The sequence below is a fragment of the Anas platyrhynchos genome, chromosome Z (genome assembly GCF_047663525.1).
Source record: "Anas platyrhynchos isolate ZD024472 breed Pekin duck chromosome Z, IASCAAS_PekinDuck_T2T, whole genome shotgun sequence".
In the NCBI taxonomy this organism is placed as follows: Eukaryota; Metazoa; Chordata; class Aves; order Anseriformes; family Anatidae; genus Anas; species Anas platyrhynchos.
The window spans coordinates 53,159,883-53,180,874 of NC_092621.1; the positions used below are offsets into that span (position 1 = coordinate 53,159,883).

A 20,992-nucleotide genomic window follows, 5' to 3' on the forward strand; every position below is an offset into this window, starting at 1 on the left:
TTAGTGCTTTGTTTGCAATTTTTTCCTTTTTTTTTTTTTTTTTTTTTTTTGGTGGAGACTTTGCACAACTCTCTCAGATTATGTCTTCAAGTGCTACATGGGCATGAGAAGGAACCCAAAATTATGCAAACGAGCATTTTCAGTGTAGCAAAGTAGATCTTATTCCAAATAGACTTCAAATCCATTGCCAGCCCTTGCTACTCATAGGTTCCACGCTCTGTGCTGGGAATGAGCTGAAATTCTGATTACAGCCTGTGGATTAGCAGAGGTTAGTGGGGCCAGCAGTCTGCCCAGGGCTAGCCTGCCAGGCATTGTGACTGCTCTTTTGTACCTGATCCCACCAGATGCTAAAATTGCATTACTCGTCTTCCCACAGTCGTATTCTAACATAAGTTTTTTGCTGCAGTAGCCATGGATGTAGCTGTGCAAAAGAGGAGAGAGACACCCTTCATGCCCTCTTGTGCTCTGACTGGGTCAGTAGCATCACCTGTGAGAAAGGTAGCCTGACAGTCCCTGTTATTACTTTAAATTGTTTGTTCTTTTAGTTTGCCAAATGTTGGCTACAGGGACTGGAATTTTCTAGGAAGGATGTCTGCACCTAGAGGGAGTCAGGTTGATTTGTAGAGGGGGAAATTACACTATTGAGGTTCAACTAAATTAGATCAAGAGAAAACATATTGTTTAGTCCACACTTGGAAAAAAAAAAAAAAGACATGAGAAAATTCTTGCTATTGTTTTGATGAGAGGGTCTCAAACACTGGTCAGAGGATATGCTTGATACTTATCAAGAGCAAGCTGCAGTGAGTGCAAGCCATGTTCTTCCCTGCTCACACCACTTCCATCCTCCATCCTTTCATCCTCCTTTCTGTCTTCTTACCCTCAGCCTTCCCACCTCCTGTGCCTTGCCTCTGACTCCCACCGACTCACGCACTTCTTCACCCCACCGACCCCCCTGCCCCGATTGTCTCAACTGGAAAGAAAGACCCAGCACAACCAGTTGCACCCTCGTTAGATTCTTCTGAGATTCCTTTTGGATATAAATAGAGGCTGGGAGTTAAGGAACTTCAAGTTGTGTCCTGGGGAAGATGTGCTCTCATATTTAGATCTTATTGGTCTTTTTATGAAACCTACGTCTGCAAAGGTGACCCAGTTCTGCTACACTCGAGCGACCTCTTATTGAATAGCCTCGCTAATATGAACCAGGTATATTTTAGTCCATTTTAGTATATTATATTGCTAAGGTGCCTGGCCTGAGAAGAATCTGATGCCCCCAAAATGGATCATATTTGCTTCATATCACAAAAAACAGGGAGTTCTCATTCCCTGTTAGCTACAGAAGACCTTTATGAGGCTGGGCCTTTGACAATACGCTGCGAAATAAAAACAGGTCTTGTTATTAATTTAGTATTTCTGTTACATGTCCTTACATAACTGATCTTTCACCCCGTGGCTGGCAACGACAACCTAGCTGCTTGCGAACCCCATTGCTGAGAGCAGGGCAGAGAGAGTTGAAAAGCTCAAAAAGGCAACTTTGCATTTCTCCAGAGTACAGATGCAATCTCCAGCAAATTAATTTACGCTCCAAGCTTGCATCCCCAGGAGCGCTGGCAAAACAAGGTTTTGGCCGAGGTTTTTCAAGGGAAAGGCAAAAGGTGCCTTGCAGCCACCGATCCGAAGACGCACTTCGCGGTGGAGTTGGTTCTCGGGTGCAGAAGCATGGATAGGAAGGAAGATCTCATCCCCTTTGGAAAGGGGACCCGGGGCGGGGGAGGCAGGGAAAACCGAGGGCATCCCGGCGGTGCCGGCACAACGGAGCGGGACCTCGGGGAGGGGACGGAGCTGGGGCGGGGGGGCCGTGCTGTACCGAGCCGTACCGAGCTGTACCGAGCCGTACCGAGCCGTACCGAGCCGTGCCGAGCCGTGCCGGGGCAGCGGGGGTCGCGGGGCCCCGCGGGAGCGGCTCTGCCCCCCCCCGCCGCCCGTCCCCGGCCGGCAGCAGCGGCCCCGCCCCGCGGCGTGCGCCAATGGGCGGGGGGGGCTCATTTGCATATTTGCATATTGGCGGGGACATAAGGGGCCGGGAGGGAGCGGCGCCGGCAGAGGGGGGCGGTTGTGCCTGCGGGTGCTGCGGGCGCCTCCCCAAGTGACCCATCAACGCTTCGTCCTTTATTTTTTTTTTCTTTTTTTTTTTTTTCTTTTTTCTTTTTTTTTTTTTTTTAACCCCCCCAAACTTCACTCTTCTTCCTATTCGTCCGGTTGTTTTTGTTTTGCTTCCCCCGCCGAAAGAAACTTTTCCGCCGCGACAGCGCGCACGCAGCGAGGAGGAGAGATGGGGAGGAAGGCGCTGCTGGCCGCGCTCTGCCTCTGCCTGCCATGGGCCACGGCTGTCGGCGATGAGCACGGTAAGTCCCGACCGGTCCCGACATGGGGAGGGGGCACGGGGCGGGTGAGCCTTGGACCGAGCCCGGACCGTGGACGGGGCGGGGTGGGGGAGCCGCGGGGCATGCCCGCTGCCGTGGGGAGGGGGCTGCGGGGGGCATTGCTGCTGCACGGGGGGAAATGGGGCTGGAGAGGGCTGCTGGAGGACCTGCGTCCTCCTGGGACAGATCTGGACACGGTTCCCTTGCCCGGAGCTCAGCAGGGTCTCAGCTCAGGGATGGCATGGCCTGCGGAGGTTTGGGATGTGCTTGGGTTTTTTCCCCCAGGAGAGAGGTGTCTCCTAAAAATCCCTTTCTGGAGGCAGGTTGGCACTGCCGTAGCATCATGGTAGGGTCCTTAGCTCCGTGCAGGAACAGGACCCTCTGTTCTGAGGGCATTCACCTGTCCCGTGGGAGTCCTGCATCCCAGCTGGATGCAGGTCTTGGTCCGTTTCGCCTAAGGCAAGGCAGAATTTCATCACTGTCATAATAACGCATTTGGGCTGCAGTTAATGTAACAGAATCTATTAGGAAAAATGTTAACAGAGGAGTGTACCCCCACAGTGTCTATATATACACACAGAATTGTACTTACACCACACCTATTGTACTTACATTTGTGCGTGGGCACTCTCCAGGGTAGGGAAAGTAGGACACGTGCGCGCGTTGACTACTCGATGTTCCCTAGTGCTCCTGTTTCAGCCACAACATGATCGCAGCTTTGACAAGCAAAGAGACTGGTTTTAATAGACCACTACTCTTTAAACTTTTTAGTGGTGCCCTGTCATGGCATTACTTTTCAGACATTGCGTGAGAGTTTAGCGTATCCTTTAAAAGTCTATATCCTTACAAGAAAATGTTGATGAATCTCCTGCAGCTGCTAGGTGAAGCTAAAATGTATAATGCCACTTTATTTTTTTTTTAATATTTTTTTTTGCCTACTGCACATGCCTTTGTTATTTCCTTTGTGTGTAAGGAAGCTGGAGGGAAGCATTCAAAACTAAGAGCATGGTGTGCTAGAGCGCAGCCAGAGGAATGTATTCTCATTTCGAATCCAATTTCGTGCCATCACAGACAATCAAAAGCAGTTTCCATCACAGTACCCAAATTTCATACAGTAAAATAACTATCTGCCCAGAGAGAGCTTTCATCCCTCTAGGAATTGATTTGCCTTAGACTTACTGATTGCATTATTTCTCCATAGGAACAGGTTATATGTAAACAGGTTGTGCGATCATCCTAAAATTATCCAAGTCTTGAGCCTTGCACTATTTCTTCCACACCACAGTAAAAAGATGTTTTGGAGCCATGGAAAATACATGATCCATCCCTCCGGGAATCCTGAGTATTTAATAAACAACATAGAAAAAGATATTGTAGGTGGAGATAACATTGGTGTTCCAGGAAAAGATAATACACTACTAGGAATGCATGCTGATCTCTATTTTTACCAGTGTAAATCCAGAGTCAGGGGTTACACCAGATTTACACCACTGTGTGATGTGACCTGCTGATGTTTGCTGTGGCCATGTTTGGGACAGACCTGCCAGAGCAGCTGTGGTATGGCCTTTCCAGGAACAATGCCTTTCTGGGGAGGCTGCTGGGCATCCCAAATGTGCTGTAGAATAGCATGGGCACTGGCATTCCTAAGAAAGTCTGCTGGGACCTCTTCTGTGCAGGAAGCAGTTGCATGGTGTGGCTTTCTCATGCACCCTTTCCTCCGCATTACTGTAAAGTCTGGTGGTGATTGCATTTTATTGTCTTGGGCTGATTGCAGATATCGCAGAGGGACTAATGGATGGCAAGATCTCTGCTGCTGGATTGAGTTACAGGCCTGCCAGCTGCAGCTGAGTAAGCACCTCTTTGACAGGGAGTGCCTCGGAGAGGGGCGAGCACCCATGTGCACAGCGTGGGAACCTTGGTGTGCCCTCACCCCGCCAGCTGCTGGGCTTGAGCAGGACAGGGCCATGCTCAGCATCTGCTCTCTGGCCAAGCTGGGCTTCAGAGGTGTTGCTCTTTCCATTGAGAAGTGAGGGAGGACTTAATCTCAAGGCTCTGCCATGAGGAAACTCATAGAATGGGAGATGGAATTTCTTTCACAGCAAAGTTAAACAGTAACCTGATTTACGGGGTAGGTTTTGTCAGATTGCAACACGCAGTAGTCTGCTTTCAGTTTATAGTGTAGCTACAATTAAACAATCATACTAGGTGAAGTAGCACAGCTGACCGTCAGTGTGCTTCAGAGCGCTTTTAGGGACTCAGTGTGACTGATGGGTGCCTTAGCCTGATGCTGGTAATCAGGTGGAGGATGAGTTGTTCCAGTTAACTCCAGCAGGTTGTGTAAATGTTTGATGTTGTGTGCAGATGTTTGCCTCTGTGTGTGTGCGTGGACTTAAGTTTACTCAGGCTAGCAGTACAACTTCTAGTGATCTTTGCACCCAGCTAGTAGTATTCCCACTTCTGTGTACATAACACCAGGAAATTGTTGTTTACCAAAGATTCCTGTTTAAACTGTAGTTCAGAAGCACTGATTCTTGCATGTGTATTGTCACCGTATTTTGCATCCTGCATCTGATGATGGCAGTTTATTTTATTTCCAGATGCTGATATATCTTCAAATTCACATTTTCCACCCAGCTGACCAGTGGTACTTTCCTTCATCCAAAACAGTTGACAGGTTGCTGTAGGCTTCTCTAGGCTTCTCACGAAGGAAATTTGAGGATGAATTCTCTTGATTAGTGTGTAACTGTGCAATTATATTGAGTCAGAATGCTTAAAGTCAGTGCGATGCTTTCAAAATTATTAGCAGTAATGGCCTGAGTGGAATTTCACAAATTGCAAATCCAAGTCAGTGTAATGAGGTTTAAAGAGGAAAATGAAATTACTGACTCTTCCTAGTTACTAGGCATTTTTCTGCACTTTATCCAAGTTCTAGGATATCCTCTATACCTTCGTGCACATGGCAGCTTTTTTAGGAGATGAAAACTGAGACTAGGTTAGTGAAAGTTTCAGAAAGGCAGCAGAAATTTTGTGGAACATGATAAAATGGAGTTTGGCATGCAGCCTGTAGGCTGTGAGAAGAGACAGCTCCAGTTCGAAATTGATGGCTTAATTCTGCTCCCTTTTCCAGTTCTCTAAATAGGTAAATATCTCTTTCTGGGCACTGCTGTGTGCTTACAGTTTAAGAAGGTGACCTATGCAGCTTTATTTTGTAACAGGGACTTATATTTGCCATGGTGTACCTGGAAGTTCTTGCAACACAGAGAACGTGCCTTTATACCTCTGCTTCCCTAAGCCTGGGAAAGTGTGATTTTTAGCAAGAACATGGATTTTTTTTTTTTTCCCTACAAATTTAAACCTTCAGACCTGTTTATCTTCAAGGTCTTATTTAGAAATAGAGTCGCAGTCTTATCCCAAAAACTACTTCAATGTCGCAGGGTGCACATAAACTTTTTTATCTGATTTATATCCATCTATATTATGTAAAGCTTGTGGCAACTTCAGTTAAATTCCTATCCACCTTCCAGAAACATGCTGAAGGCTCCCCATTTCTGGGTTTGCCCTGGTTTGGCTAACCCAAGTTGAAACACACCATTAACTTGCAGGTAGTGTGTGCGCATTGACCTTCTTTGCATTTCTCTGGCATCGTGTCAGACTGTAGGAATGAAACCCACTGTCACAATGTCTGACCAGCTCAGATCGGACATGATTCAAGGAGACTTCTCACTTTACACATATGAGGAAAAGGTCTGTGACAAGTATATGCATAACAAGGTTTAGTTCTCAGTCACTTTTTTTTTTTTTAATGAGACACAGATACTTTGATGTACAAAAGTCAAAGTGGCAAAAGCTTGCTTTCTGAAGCAACCTGCTCAGTAGCTGCAGTTCTAAATCATGGTATGTATTGAGGTCAGTATGTGAAATTAGTTTTTATATATGCTGTTATATACCCCAGTATTTTTTTCTGAAATTTAGCGTGCAGAAGGTGAGAGACGAGGTGGTGCTGCAACATGCATGGAGCACAAGACGAGGTACAAATTGATCTTGTGTTGTGACCCAGACAGAATTTGCAAAGCCAAACTCAGGCAGCTCTTGAGGATAGCTTCTGATTAGCATGTCATTAAGCAGGCAGCAACAAATGCCACCACACACACACTTCCCTCATGCAGAGGGTATCTTGCTCCTGGGAAATGAACACGTGTGGACATTAGACACCAAGATGTTTTTTTTTGAGCATGAAGGATGCTAATGATAATTTCTGACTCTAATACCTCACACAACATAGCTTAATGAGCAGAGTGGCCTTCTGCTATTTCCCTAACCCATGGGCTTTGCAGCTGGTGCTTTGCTGGGGGTGATGTAGCTCTTATACCCTAAATGCCACCCAGAGATTTTGTGGCTGAAACACTAATATTTGTCAAGCTTTTTTTACCTCTCCACTGGCAGATGCCCCTGTACTGTAAACTCTCCTCAGGAGTGAGGTACATGTGGGACTGCAAATTTGGTTTCTGAAAAGCTTATTTCCAAAAGAGTCACAGTAAGTGCAAATTCTAGCATGTGTTTGTAATTGAGAACACAACAGAAGGCAGGATTTCAATTTAATTTAGATTTTGGTTGATTATCAGATAGGTTTGATTCAGAAGGGAAATGATTTCTAAATATGAAAGGAAGCACTATTAACTAGTGAGCAGGTGGACTATTCTTGTTCGCCTTCCTGTGTGGAACAAGAATACACATAATTGAAAGTCCTTGTGTGCCTTAGACTTGAAAGCTGTTCTTGGTTCTTTCCAAGTTTTACTGATTCACTGCTGAGTGAGAAGTTATAGCTGATATTTAACCAATCACACTTTAGGTATCTTATTTTTCTGGCTAAAAAATAAAAAGAATAAGATTAAAGATTTGTTCCAGAGAGGGGTTTTGCACTCTCTTGATTGTGAAAAAATTAAGTTTTGAATGTGCAAAAAATACTAGAGGGGGTAACTTCTGAGAAAACTTGCATTTGGTTAGTTTGGTAGCTTTTGTTCATTTTCAGCAGGTAAAGTTTTGTATTCAGTGTTATGTGAATCCTTCTGCTTGTATGGGGAAGGATGCACAGGAAAAACACCAGTTCTTGATGGGGAAGGGGACAGGAAGGGGGCTTGCAGTGTAATTAGCCTGGATTAGCTGGCCAGGCAAGTGCAGCCAAGGTCAAGTACAGCCAAGGATGAGGCTTGAATGGGGAGACCAGAAAAACAAATTTTAGAAACAGTGAATGATTCTTGCTTCTATATAATGCAGCACGACTTTATGGAGACATTATATATATGCATATCTCTCTCTCTCTATATAGATATATAGATATATATATGCCAGGTATAGAAGACTTATGCAGGGGGCAAAAGAAGGGTGCTGCATAACTGTTGTGCCTAGCATGAGGACCTGACTGCAGCCCTGTGCGTTCCCTGTGGTGGCTTGGAGCCATTTATTAATGCGTGTGTAGGAGTCTGTGAAAGCTTGGTGCTCACGATGCCAGGAAACACAGCACTGAGCAGGATGGAGTTGGCCTGAGTTCAGCTGCACTTGGAAAACAGGCAGTCAATATTTGCTAAAAGCAAGTTGACAAAATACGACCTGGTTTCAGGAAAGCATTGGCGTTTAGGTCCGTGGTTAATTACAGGATCTGTTGGATATAGAGGTGTTTAAGTGTTGAATCAGACCTAGGAGGATGAGGCATTTAAGTTTCCTCCTAGACAAAGGAAGAAGTGGACATGAAGATTAAAGTAGTTTCTCTGCCTTGACAGGAACAAAAGGAAAACTTATGTTTTGAATCTAGAAGCTGGAGGGAGTTCTGAGATGTGATCCTTCCAGGCCATCACATGCTTTCTGACTACCAGTACATGATTTATCTATTTATTTTTCTTCCTTCAAATGGGTTCAAAATAACTTCAGGCAGAGGAAGACTTTTTTCTCAAATGTTGTTTATTAGATGACGTGGAAAAAAAAATACTGTCTTCAAAATGCAGGCTGCTGCTTTGCTGGCTTGGTTTCCTTAGTGGGTATCTGATATTTTCATCTACTGTTTTTCTCTGGTGGTAAAAAATAAAATGCCCACATTCTTATAAAACTTGGACTTTACGGCTCATATTTTTAATGGACTGTGGTTACTGTGTCCTAAGAAGAGCCTTGATAAACAAGTAACATGCTTGTGATGAAGTGGAAGATGTACCTCCAAAATATGTAGTATTATGATAGGAATTTGCTTTCCTGCATGTACCATGACTCCTAAAAGTGGCTCATACCTGCCTGACAGATAGTCAGATTCTCACTGTTTTAGCAGTATCATGGAGGGGGAGCAGTTTTCATGAACCTTTGGTTTCCCTCTCCCATACTCACTGAGGGAAATGAAAAGTGTGCTCCATTTCTTGACTGTTCTTGACCTCTCTCCAACATCATAACTGGTAACTTCTGAACTGTTTGCCCTAATACTGCTAAAAGGCAGCTCTGTTTTCTGTGATCTTGCATAGCAGAAGCTGAGACGAATTTTGAGGGAATCGAGAGCAAGTTTTCCTTACGGACGCCTGCAGAGCCCGATGAGGATGTCTGCTACCTGGTTCCTGGGCAGATGGACAGCCTGGCACAGTGCAACTTCAACCACACCAGTAAAACCTTTGTGGTCATCCATGGATGGACGGTAAGATGAGAAGGGTGGCACGTCCCCTTTGGTTGCACTCATGATGGATAGGGCTAGATGCTTCAGCTGAGGGATCTTTGTGCTGCAGATGATATTAAAACCTTTTTTTTTTTTTTTTTTAAAAAACCACAATGAAACAGGTGACAGGCATGTATGAAAGTTGGGTCCCAAAGCTGGTCGATGCTCTGTACAAGAGGGAACCTGATTCAAACGTCATTGTGGTGGACTGGCTAGTTCGAGCTCAGCAGCACTACCCAGTGTCTGCTGCGTACACTAAGCTGGTGGGAAAGGATGTCGCTATGTTTATTGACTGGATGGAGGTAAGTCACATATCTCACATATTTAATCTCCTGGGTCCACAGAGTATTTCTGAAGGCTCTGTGAAAGATAAGCTATGAAAGACGGGTTCCTATATATTGTACAGCAGCCACATTTTAGCAACATTCCAACACATTTTAGTTGTTGGAAGTCTGCCTTGCCTTTGGAATTTATTTAGGGGATCCAGAAACTGGGGCAGAAGATGGCTGAAAATCTATGGTACACAGGAATGTGTTCTGTCCCTAATCCTTTATTTCCCTCTACTTTGGTTTTTGCATTAAGCAAAAAACTCAATTAACTGAAGCAAGCTTCTATGGAGCAAGGTTATACTGATTACATTTTTTTTTTTTTCTGTTATTCATAGCTCAAACAAATTCTGCTTTTTATAAAATAATTTCCCTTGTGTCATCTGATTGTCGTCCCACTTAACATCAGATTTTAAATGAAGCTCTCTTTTCCAGGAGAAAGTCAATTACCCACTCAACAATGTCCACTTGCTGGGGTACAGTCTGGGTGCTCACGCTGCTGGGATTGCTGGGAGCCTGACCAAGAAGAAGGTGAACAGAATTACTGGTAAGAAAACATGTAGTTTTAGAGAATGGAGAGTCCTGTCTCCTTCATACTGAAATATTACTTTCCTCTGGAGAATCACCAGAATAATTGTTGCTTGCTGGCTGTATTTAGGCTGTGTTCATTCTACATTAAATCAGTGGTTCTGGTATTTATATAGTAGAACTGGAAAAGGTTCAGAAAAAATCAATCAAGGTGGTGAGTGAGAAGCCTCGGTATTTTTCTGCACAAGAGATGAGTAAGTAGGCAGAGATTTATCAGCCTTGAAGAGATTGGTTAGGGGGAATGGGATTGTAAATGGCCAAATCTATGGCCTGGGGAAGGTCTCTGCATCTCTTGCAGCACAACAGCTGCAGGGAGTTGTCTCCATCTCGGTGGACATCCCTTGCAGCTGCTGGGAGCATTTCCAAGAGGAGTGGGAGGTGGATCCTCCTGCCATGGGTGTAGTACCTGCAGAGAGAGCTCTTTGCCATTGCATGCTGTGGATTCAAGAAGTCTGTACGGGTTCAAGGGGAGGCTGGAGTGAAGAAATCCACTGTGCGTTACTAAAAATTAAATCAAAACAGGCTCAAGTAATTTTCTAGGCTGAAAGTAATACTTGGACAGTTATGGGAAGAGGAAAGGAATACACATTTGCTCCTATGCATACTTAGATGTCTGGTTAGGGTGATATTATCCAGGAGGCTGAATAGTGTGCTGGACAAGGTGGTGCACTGTAGCACGACCATTTGGTCTGGTTTACAGCCCAGCACCTGGAGAGCTGAGCTCTGCTTTGCCCCAGCACTGATCTCAATGACAAAGGAAACGCCAACATCAGCAAATGAGGCTAAGAAAATCACTCATCTGTGGTATCTTTGGTGCTGAGAGAGCTTGGGAGCCTCATTCAACCTGCAGCCCGGCTCCCTTCCTCCTGGAGCTGTTTGTGCATGCTTTGTGAACAGGAGTTCCTGCTCCCTGGCAGAATCATTCTGGCTGTTTGTGGTGTCAATGTTGCTGCAGCTTGACAGTTTGCTGTAATAACCCCTCTCCCCTTAGGCATGCAGACTGCAATGCTCTTATTTATGTTTCCACTTGTTTCCCTAGTAAAGAGTTAGCAGCAAGACATTTTCCACACTTCAAACACTTCAAATAGAAATTTTACAATTCTTCTGTTCCTTGACAAGAGGGGAAACATTGAGAAAATATTTACAACTTGTTTCTCCCATCCACTGGAAACACTACAGCTGTGGGGAAGTTATCTGTGCTTCTTTACATACATTTACATACACCTTATTTGTCAGATAGTGTCAGCATGTCAAAGTAGTGTATTTGCTTCTCCTGCATGCATGAATGTTACTTAAATGATGCTACTTTAATGTCTGTAGTAATGCCATATGCAATACTCCAGCCCAGTGTGGCACCAGAGCTTGGCACGTGCATCACTGTCAGTGTTTCAGCAGACAACAATCTCAGTTATTCTTTGTGGTTTGCACCATAAAGGGCTGGATCCTGCTGGGCCCACCTTTGAGTACGCTGATGCCCTTACGCGCCTCTCCCCGGATGACGCTGACTTTGTGGATGTCCTACACACCTACACCCGCGGCTCTCCAGATCGCAGCATTGGGATTCAGAAACCCGTTGGACACATCGATATTTACCCTAATGGGGGAGGCTTCCAGCCGGGCTGCAACTTGGGAGAAGCTCTGCGTCTGATTGCTGAAAAAGGCCTTGCAGGTGAGGATGCTCTGAAAATAAACAGTGTCACATCCAAATGAAGATCATCCGAAGTAGAGTTCTGGATACAGGAATTTGTACTTCAGGTTCTTTTAATATTGTCCCTTGAAAACCCAGCTATGGCTTAGTGGGTTTTTAATCAATTTGTATGTGTGTATGCGTGTTTCATATGTATTTTTCTTTGAAGATGTGGATCAGCTGGTGAAATGCTCTCACGAACGATCCATCCACCTCTTCATCGACTCCCTCCTCTACGAAGAAAAGCCCAGCATGGCCTACCGCTGCAACACGAAGGAGGCCTTTGAGAAGGGGCTCTGCCTCAGCTGCCGCAAGAACCGCTGCAACAACTTGGGTTACAAGGTCAACAGAGTGAGAACAAAGAGAAACACCAAAATGTACCTGAAGACCCGAGCTCAGATGCCCTACAAAGGTAGGTTTTGCTGGCTTACTGGTGAGCAAGGCTGGTAGTGTTCTGCTCAGCTGTGCATCGGGGTGGGCACACACTGCAGATGATATTGCTGTGTGACCCTGTAGGCAAGGCTGCGTGCATTTGGGTTGCCCACAAGTTGCAGTGCAGGGTCAGAGCATCAAGGTCATTTTATTCATGGTGTGGTGGGTAGAATACAAAAAAAGAGGGTGTTTCGAAATAAACTCCAAAGTGACAAAATGAAAAGAGTACTTACTGTGCAGCCCACAACTAGCCCACAAAATAACTCCACCTGGAACAACTGAATCTTCAGATTTTTTAAGTATTTTTTTCAACTAGTTGAATTTTTCCTGCTGCTGGGAAAATAATCAGCAGAGCTCAGCTTGATGAGTAACTTGCTTAAAGTTGTGAAGCCATCAGATTCGTGCCTTTCATACTGCTTTTGCCAGAGGAGCACCACACCCCATGTTAAAATCTCACAGCAGTTCTTGATTTCCACTGCCACAGTGGTAGGTCTGAAAAGGACAATGCCAGAAAGAACTGGATAGTTTTCAGCTAGGAAAATAATTGCAAAGTTGGATTTTATTTTTTCTTCTTTTTTTTTTTTTTCCCTCTGTACTTTTGACTGTGCCACATGGTATATTGATTGCTGTGTGCATTGTGTGTTGGACTAGCAATCAGGGGGCATGTTCCTGCAGTGTTAGAACAGATGCAAGAACAGTGTTTTGTCGGCATTAGGCACTTAATCTTTGGTGTTAGGGGACTGAAATAAACAGTCCTGTATGAGGAGGGCACAATCCTTGTTTCATGTCAAGGGTTGCGAGTTTTGCACACTTAAAACAGGTTTGAAGGCAATACTACAGATACTGTGCTTATTATGTTGTCAGAAAGGACTGCAAAGCCTTTTTTATTTATTTTTTTTTTTTTTGAAATTGTGATACCCTTGCATCCTAATTGTTACCTCCTCACAAAAATAGTTCCCTGGATACCCACAGAGCTCATCTGTTTAGTGATGCTGTTGTATTCTATCCTAGGAATTGTGCAGGGTTTTTTGAGTATTTGTCACCAGCAGTCTCTTTGGAGCTTGAGGGATTTTTAATAACAGACTTTTCTTTTGTGTTCTTCTAGTCTTCCATTACCAGGTCAAGATCCATTTCTTTGGAAAGACAAATATGACCAAGACCAACCAGCCATTCCTGATCTCTCTGTATGGCACTTTAGATGAGAGTGAGAACATTGCTTTCACATTGTGAGTAGCTACAGAAAGAATTGCAATGCACTGTTGAGTCTAGCCTAAATCTGTAAAAGCCCCAGCTGAAAAACTTGGGGTTCTAACTCCAGCTACAGAAATCTATGTTACAGGGTCTCAGAATTTTTTCTTGTCCTTGATCAAGGGGATGCATCATTCATCCATTGCTAAAGCTAATGATCTAAGATGTATAGAAGATATTCTTCATATCAGGTCTGAAACATGGAAATGGTCTGACCTATGGCCCCATCTAAGAAGAATTTTTGTGTTGTGAATGTGTCATCATTCCTCCCCCAAAACCCTTTTTGCCATATTCCAGCTGAACATGGCAAACCTGAATGTGACTGGGTGTAAACTGCCAGATGGGGCTGAAGGCCTCAGCATAGAAGCTGAGGGAGACATGTTTCCAAAGCTCTGGAAAGGAGCATAAATCTCTTCTTACACACCCTTAACATAGGCTGGAAGGGAATGAGGCTGGAAGCACCAAGGTGTGTTTCCTACTCCAAGGAAACGCTGTACACAAACTGTTCCTGGCTGGTGCTTGTCTAACAGCTCCCTGAGAGCCACCAGCAATGGAGAAGACACCTATCTGTCCCAGGCTTTTTACTAGCTTGCTACAGAAGGTTTTTTTTATTTATTAATTTTTTCCCTTCTTGTTCTATCCATCAGAACTATGGATGACAGTTTGCTTTCTCCCTCTTTGAAGTACATTAAATCTTGATTCCGTTTCCCCTTCTTTCTCTAGTTTTCTGTCCTTTAGGTTAGAAAGCCCCTATCCCTCTAATCTTTCCAGAGTTCATTAAAAATCATAAAAAGACAGATTAGTCTTTTTGGCTCTTAAGACATTCCCAATAGCTATTTTTTTTTTTTTTTTTTTTTTCTCCTGCAGGCCAGAAGTCTCCTCAAACAAGACCTTCTCTTTCCTGATTTACACAGAAGTGGACATTGGTGACCTGCTTATGCTAAAGTTGCAGTGGGAAAAAGACAGCTTTTTCAGCTGGTCAGACTGGTGGACTCCTTTTACATTCAGCATCCAGAGAGTCAGAGTGAAGTCAGGCGAAACTCAGAAAAAGTAACTTGTTTTCATTGTCATGAAGTATCCTAGTTTTAATTGCCAGTGTTGCCCTACTCATGGCATCTCACAGGGTGGGACAACACATGGAAAGCAGTTGTAAATGAGTGCTATGCTGATAGTCAGAGCTCCAATAGCACCAAACCTGCATTTATTTCAGCCATATTCAGCTGTTTGCCTCCACTGGGATCTGCAATCTGTAATTTCACTCCCACAGAATTCATTTGCATCCCACTGTCTCATTTGCCTCAGGTTGGTTACAATATGCAAGAGAGGATCTCAACGAGCAGCTTGGATTGTATTTGCAATTTCTCCTTTCTCTTGCTGGACACATGCATGGGTTTTCATGCAAAGAGCCTGCTTAGAAGTAGATTTTCAGAAACCTTTCAAAAAAATGCATTCACACTGGAAATGATTGCTTCGTTAAGCTGGATTTTCTGGGAAGTAGGACGTATCTTAATGGTGGGTGGGAAATGAAACACATGAATGCTGCAGATGTTGCTAATACATGAATGCTAAAACAGCACTTAATCTGAGCAATTTTGCTCTACCTTGAATCTTTTGAAGTATTTAGATTCATTAGACATGAGATCTGTTAGCAGAAAACGGGTCGGGAACAGAGAATGTGCACGTCCTGTGTACAGTGTTGTGAATAGTATGTTCCTCCTTTAAATAAACAAGGCAGTCACTTTATCAAAAAACAGTTATCAGAGCTGAACAAATATAGGGGTTGGGAAAGTACTGATAAATAGAAAAGCAACCACTCAGGTTTGCTGGAATTGGCAACCTACTCTGTTTGCAATTATTCAAGGGAGCAAGGCTTTCTTCCAAGATCATTAACCTAAAGGAAAAGTCACACGACTAGTGTAAATAAAGATCCAAGAGACTTCGAGGTAGAGCCTCTGCTCTCTTAGCCACAATAAGATTTTATGCAAAGGGCTAACAAAAGTCTGAGGTCCATACATCCTGAGTTTACCAGTTTTTCTTACACAGTGGTTCTTTTCTTACAGAATATTTATTTATTTATTTAAATAATTTTCTGCCAGTGAATTTTCCAGGCTGGTACAGCAGTAGTGCCCCACATGGCAGAGCATGAACACTGCTTCCCAGCATCCTGTTTCTGCAGTTATAAGAAGATGTCTGGCTCAGTCATCTAAGTGTCCAACATCTATTTCACAGGGTGGTGTTTTGTTCTCGAGATGGCACCTCACGTCTTGGTAAAGGAGAAGAGGCAGCAATATTTGTGAAATGCCTGGAGCAGCCTGTCAACAGGAAAAGGGGAGGGTAAGAGCAAACACCATTGTCTTAAGGTTGTGGAAACAAGATTGGGTTTCATAAAACTGAGACTTGGTTGATTTTGCACTGATATTCTAGACATTGCAGAAGCAACACAACTCAGTCTAATTTGAGGTTTGCTTGTAGTAGCTTTGGTAGCTTAAAAGCCCCAGACTTGGTTCTCTGCTAACCATCTCCTCGTGTGGTTGTTATCACACCTGCAAAGCAAGTACAAGTCCCTCTCACACTGTATTAGCAGTCAAGTGTAAATGATACTGTTAAGGAGGGTATATAACAAACCCTCTGTTTTTAGAGGGCACTAACACAGAGAAGAGCTTTCCTCTATCCGAAGAATTTCTACGTTCACCCTTAATGCAAGGACATCCAAGCACCTGTGCTGAGTCAGTCCAGAGCCCTTCCTTAGGGCTGAACCTGGGTCTGGAGGCTGGTACAGACGGAAACAGGGCGGGCACATGGAGGTGCTCTCCCTGGCACACTGCTTTCCTCTGGATTAGTGACTTCCTGAGATTTGCACCTCAAATTTGCATCAAGATTACATCTGAGTGTTTAATGCATTTTTTTTTTTTTTTTCTGATTAGTAACTTTTCTGACCCAGAGTAAACTTTAAATGTGGGGCCAATTTTATTTGGACTTTATCCACTAAAGTTTGAGCTGGAGAAGTGGTTATATTTATTTTAGTGCAGTTGCTATCAGTGAAAGGTCTCGTGGGGATACTTGTAGACTTAGATCTTTTTTTTTTTTTTTTTTTTTCTGCATAAAAAGGCACATGTGATGACCTTCACTCCAGGGCAATGACCTGGCGAGGCCTTGGGAGCTGTGTGTGTGTGTGTGTGTGTGTGTGTGTGCATGTTTGTCCGACACACCTGTAAAATTCAGTGGCAGCCAGGAACAGCCCAACTGCATAACTTATTTTCCTGTTAAGTATTGTTTTTGGATAATAAGTCTCAAAACAAGACAAAAATTGAACAAGTGTCTTATGTCTTTCTCTTCACCTTGTCTGTATTTTTTTTTTTCTTCCCACAGAGCCAAGAAAGCCTCTAAAGAAAATTCTGCACATGAATCTGCTTAAAAGTGACAAGAATTAAGATTTTCCACACTGGGGAGGAGGAGAGTCTGTTCATCCCAACGAACTGGATGTTCAGAACAAAATATATAGAAATATTTATCCGCCACTGGCTTTTTTGCCTGCTATTCCTAGCTACTTAGGAGTCTTCTTGTAAGGAAGTCTCAGCATACAAAGTTACTAACCATAAAGATACATTATAAAATAGTTGTTTAAAACAAAGAAACCCCCGCAACACATTGCCAAAGGCTTGAGTGTTAGGAAGGAAGAAGTGATTTTTGCTTAATCATGGTGCCTTGTGACAAAGTTTCTCGACATCAACTCCTCTATAGCAGTTTTGTAGTATTTATTGAAAAGAAGCAGAGCCCTGTACCTGGCTTCTTTTTGGAGTCTTCTGGAACTGGACTTTTATTTCCTCCTTGCTTGGCTATCTGAATTTTCAGACAGTTCAGTGGCTAGAGTTCATTGTCTTCTGGAGTGTGTTTAGCAAATAAGTAGGCTTCCCATGTGAAAAAATACCTTTGCTGCATGTAAAGCTGTATCCGAAAGATGTCAGGGACTGACTCAATATGGGGATGAATTTTCTAGTTTGTGGTTATGAATGTGCTTTACTGGGGGTAAATGCCAGTGCTGCTTAGCAATACTTATGATCTGTTAAACTATATACTTCTATGCAGCATATCCTGGAATAAATAGCAGTTGTAGGAGAAGACAGCAATACCAGTGTCCTATGCAGACATTCAGCTTTTCATTTTTGCTTTCATCCCCTGAAAATGGAGCCATCAAACCTCCAACACTGTGCTGAGTAAGGAACGGCAACGGAACTGAGCTACCAGAAACCGCAGGAAATGGACTTTTTTACCACTTGCTTGCATCCCTGATGCTAAAACTAAGAGATTCAGTGCTGTTTGATGCTGAATGTCATCCATGCAGCTGTGTGACAGCTGTATCTGGTCTTCAGTGCAACTAAATCCAGAGGTGACCAGCATATTCCTGCTTCCCTGTACTGGAATTGTGACTTCCAGTGACAGCCTTCATTTGTTGCTTGGCTGTGATGTGATGCCGGATACTAGGAGTTGCTTGCTTTTCCACCTTGAGGTGGAATTCAGCAGGGAGCAAGAGCTGTGACATTTAAAAAGAGCCTGATTTTGTGATGCACAAAAATGAATGGTCTGAGAAACACTTGAATTAGACATGCTGTGAGTTGCCAAAAATAGATATATTGAAGGCTTTTTGCTTTCCCTTTCTTGAAGCAATGTGTAATTTTTCTAGTGCTTGAGGAAAATTCAATAGCCTTCATTTAGCTTTCTAGAGGATAAACAAAATACTGGGGAGGTAGAAGGGCTTGAAGGTAAACATTTGGAGAAGTGTAATGTGAGCTATTGATGCTGGTCTTCATAGTCTTTTCCCACATGTGCAAGACAAAGTGTGGAGGTGGTGATTCTCTAAGACCATCCTATCTTTGAAGCAAAACCAACATAAATGCATTTACGTGCAGTTTCTTTTTTTTTTTTTTTCCTAGCCATCGCTGCTAGTATATATGGGGATAAAAGTCTTGAACAGTGCAATATGTTGGAATATTAATAACTCCAAAATTGCTTACATTTGGTTTCCTCACTACAGATAGGATGAGTCATTGAGGGTGGGGCTGAGTATTGAGCCACAGCATTTGAGACCTCTAAAAATAAATACGATTCTATATTCCCTATAGACTTCACATTTTGTTGCAATCTTCTCTTTAGAGTTAAAGTTCTCTGGAAATAAAATGTGTGTAAACAGGTGTGCTCTTAATCCAATATCTAACTCAAACACATACAGAACTTGGATACAAAATAGTGGGGGTTCTTTTACGTGGGGACACATGATTTAGCTTTGAATGTTATTTATTAGCTGTAAATACCATATTTATGTGTTTAAAGGTAGTTTGTATATATTGCTTAAGTTGCTGAGAGTCTTTACATTTATACAGTTGTGTGGTATTAATCCTGTATATAGCTTTCAGAGAGATTTTTATCAACAAACCACTTACACTGCATTATTTCCAGTGTGGTTAATAAGTTTTTTTTAAAAACTCCTCAGTTTTGTACAGAATGGAAACCTATGGTTTTAATAAAACTCTCAAACCGATGTCAAAGTCACTGGTTTCATTTTGATGAAACAATCTGCTGTATATGTCTTATGTGAAGTCCACAGCCTTTTACTTGGATTCTGATATAAGAAGATGGGGTAAGAATTTTTTATTATTTTAAATGTAAGTTGGAATCTTTTTTTTTTTTTTTTCCTTTCATTTTATGATCTTCTGGGAAATGTGAAAATCACAAATCCAGATACTAAATCTCTATTTGCCTGTGAGTATCTCAATCAAAAGTGAAAAGTGAGGCAGCTAGTCAGCTGCCGTTTGTGGTTTCCAAGTTTCATGTCCTTTTACAACAGCCCATCCTTCGAAAGTCTCATTTCCTTTTTTTTTTTTTATTTATTTTTATTTTTCCTCCCAGCAGAACTGTGCTTGTGCACTTTCCTCTACCGAAACAGAAACTTTCTCTGCAAATTATACTTCCGACCACTTGGTTACAGGAGGCAAACACTGATCCCTAACCCTCACCACCACTTTCTAAAGGGAGCAACAGTGAAAAATCACTCTGGCCTGCACTCATGTGCACAGCTGAGCTCAGGACAGAGCTCAGGCATTTGACCTGTGTGGGCTCCAGCAGACAGACTTGCCCTGTGATGCACAGCAAGGCTGTACCAAGGCTGTTTGGAGGGGAGCACTAGAATTAAGGAGAGTTGTAGCAACGTGTGTGAGGGAGAGTATTTAGAGAAGCTTTAACTTTGGTTTCGGATGGCTCTATGGCAGGAGCAGAGTTTTGCTCCTCCTGGTGCAATCAGAGAGAAAGTATGACATGAAAAAAGAATGGGGCACAAATGCAGAGGATGAACAGAGGAAGAGGGATGAAAGAGAAGTGGGGGAACAGAAGTACCATCAGGAAATGAATGGGGAAGGGGAAGAGAGGTGAGGAGAAATCCAAACTGCAGTAAGGGAATGAAAGGAAATGCCAGCACCAGGTGCTTTAAGGGCACTGCTGCTTTCCATGTGTCAGAGGCTGGGTTGAGGGACTGGAAGGACTCTCATGAGACAAGGCCTATGACCACATCTGAAAGCATCCTGCATATTTTTATATGTATATAACATACTGCATCATTTGCAGTGATGACATTACATTATTCTTTTAAAGCCACAAGAACCTCACTGCACTCGACATGTTAAGAGGTAAAGCAGGAAATAGCTTTTAGTGGAGGTACAAGAACCCAGGACACCCCTGGAAGCCTGCAGTCATCTCTGGCCCCTGAACTCCTGCATTTTGTTCTGCAGTGCCCAGCTGCATCAGGAAAGATGATGGTTCTTGGGATCATTCTTGCCCATGGCAGCCTGTGTGGCCTCTGGATGGGGTTATGGGGGAAGGACAGGATCCCCATGGCTATCCAATGCATTTCATCAGTAAATGCTTCAAACAGGCACAAAGAGTCATTCTTGGCTGGAAAGAAAGGCTGGACAAAAGGATTTCAGCCAATGCACCTGCAAGGCAAGGAAGCCCTGACTCAAGTACCTGCTGCCTAGATTTTAGTCCTGAATATTTTATTTTGATGAGTTTTTGGAACACAAAAATGATTGCGCTGTCTGTAGGTGTCTCCATACTCAATTAGCATCTTGGTAGATTGCTGCTGTGTCTCCCCTGCTGAGGCACCTCCTTATTCAGAGGTGTCTGAAACTTCACACCAGGTTTCACATCAGGGGGCACACACTTTAAAAAATAGATTACAGGGGGCAAAAGCTTCCTGAATAACAGCTTATCCTATCAAGTCCAAGAAGAGCTCCTCTATAAAAAATGAGAGAGCACTCAACCGATCAAGCAGTGAGAAAACTATTCCTCTTTCCACATCTATAAAGTGGGTGGTTGGTCCAGGATTTCCATGAGCCTTGAAATCATGAAGACCTGTATAAATCTTGTATATTTTTTTCCCCATCACAAACTGTAGTGACTAACTATGGAAAATGCTTTTCTATCTTCAGATGGTTGTGTGTCTGCTTTTTTTCTGTGTTGTGAACAAAATGTCAGAAGCTTGCTGCTTTGGATGAGCAAAACATTGCAAATGTGTTGCTTCTAGAGCTGGTCAGAAACAAACACCAAAAAAAAAATT

At 43.3% G+C, this 20,992-nt stretch overlaps 1 protein-coding gene across 1 annotated transcript; it reads left to right on the forward strand.

Moving 5' to 3' along the window:
* Positions 1-1,573: 1,573 nt before the first annotated feature.
* LPL (lipoprotein lipase) lies at positions 1,574-18,922 on the forward strand (the record flags this gene model as incomplete). Its single annotated transcript, XM_027446391.3, has 10 exons — positions 1,574-2,402; positions 8,921-9,087; positions 9,228-9,407; positions 9,867-9,978; positions 11,455-11,688; positions 11,876-12,118; positions 13,244-13,364; positions 14,254-14,436; positions 15,616-15,720; positions 16,756-18,922. Coding segments are annotated over 10 exons (2,220 nt in total), but the record flags the coding sequence as incomplete, so codon positions are not given.
* Between the last annotated feature and the right edge of the window lie 2,070 nt (positions 18,923-20,992).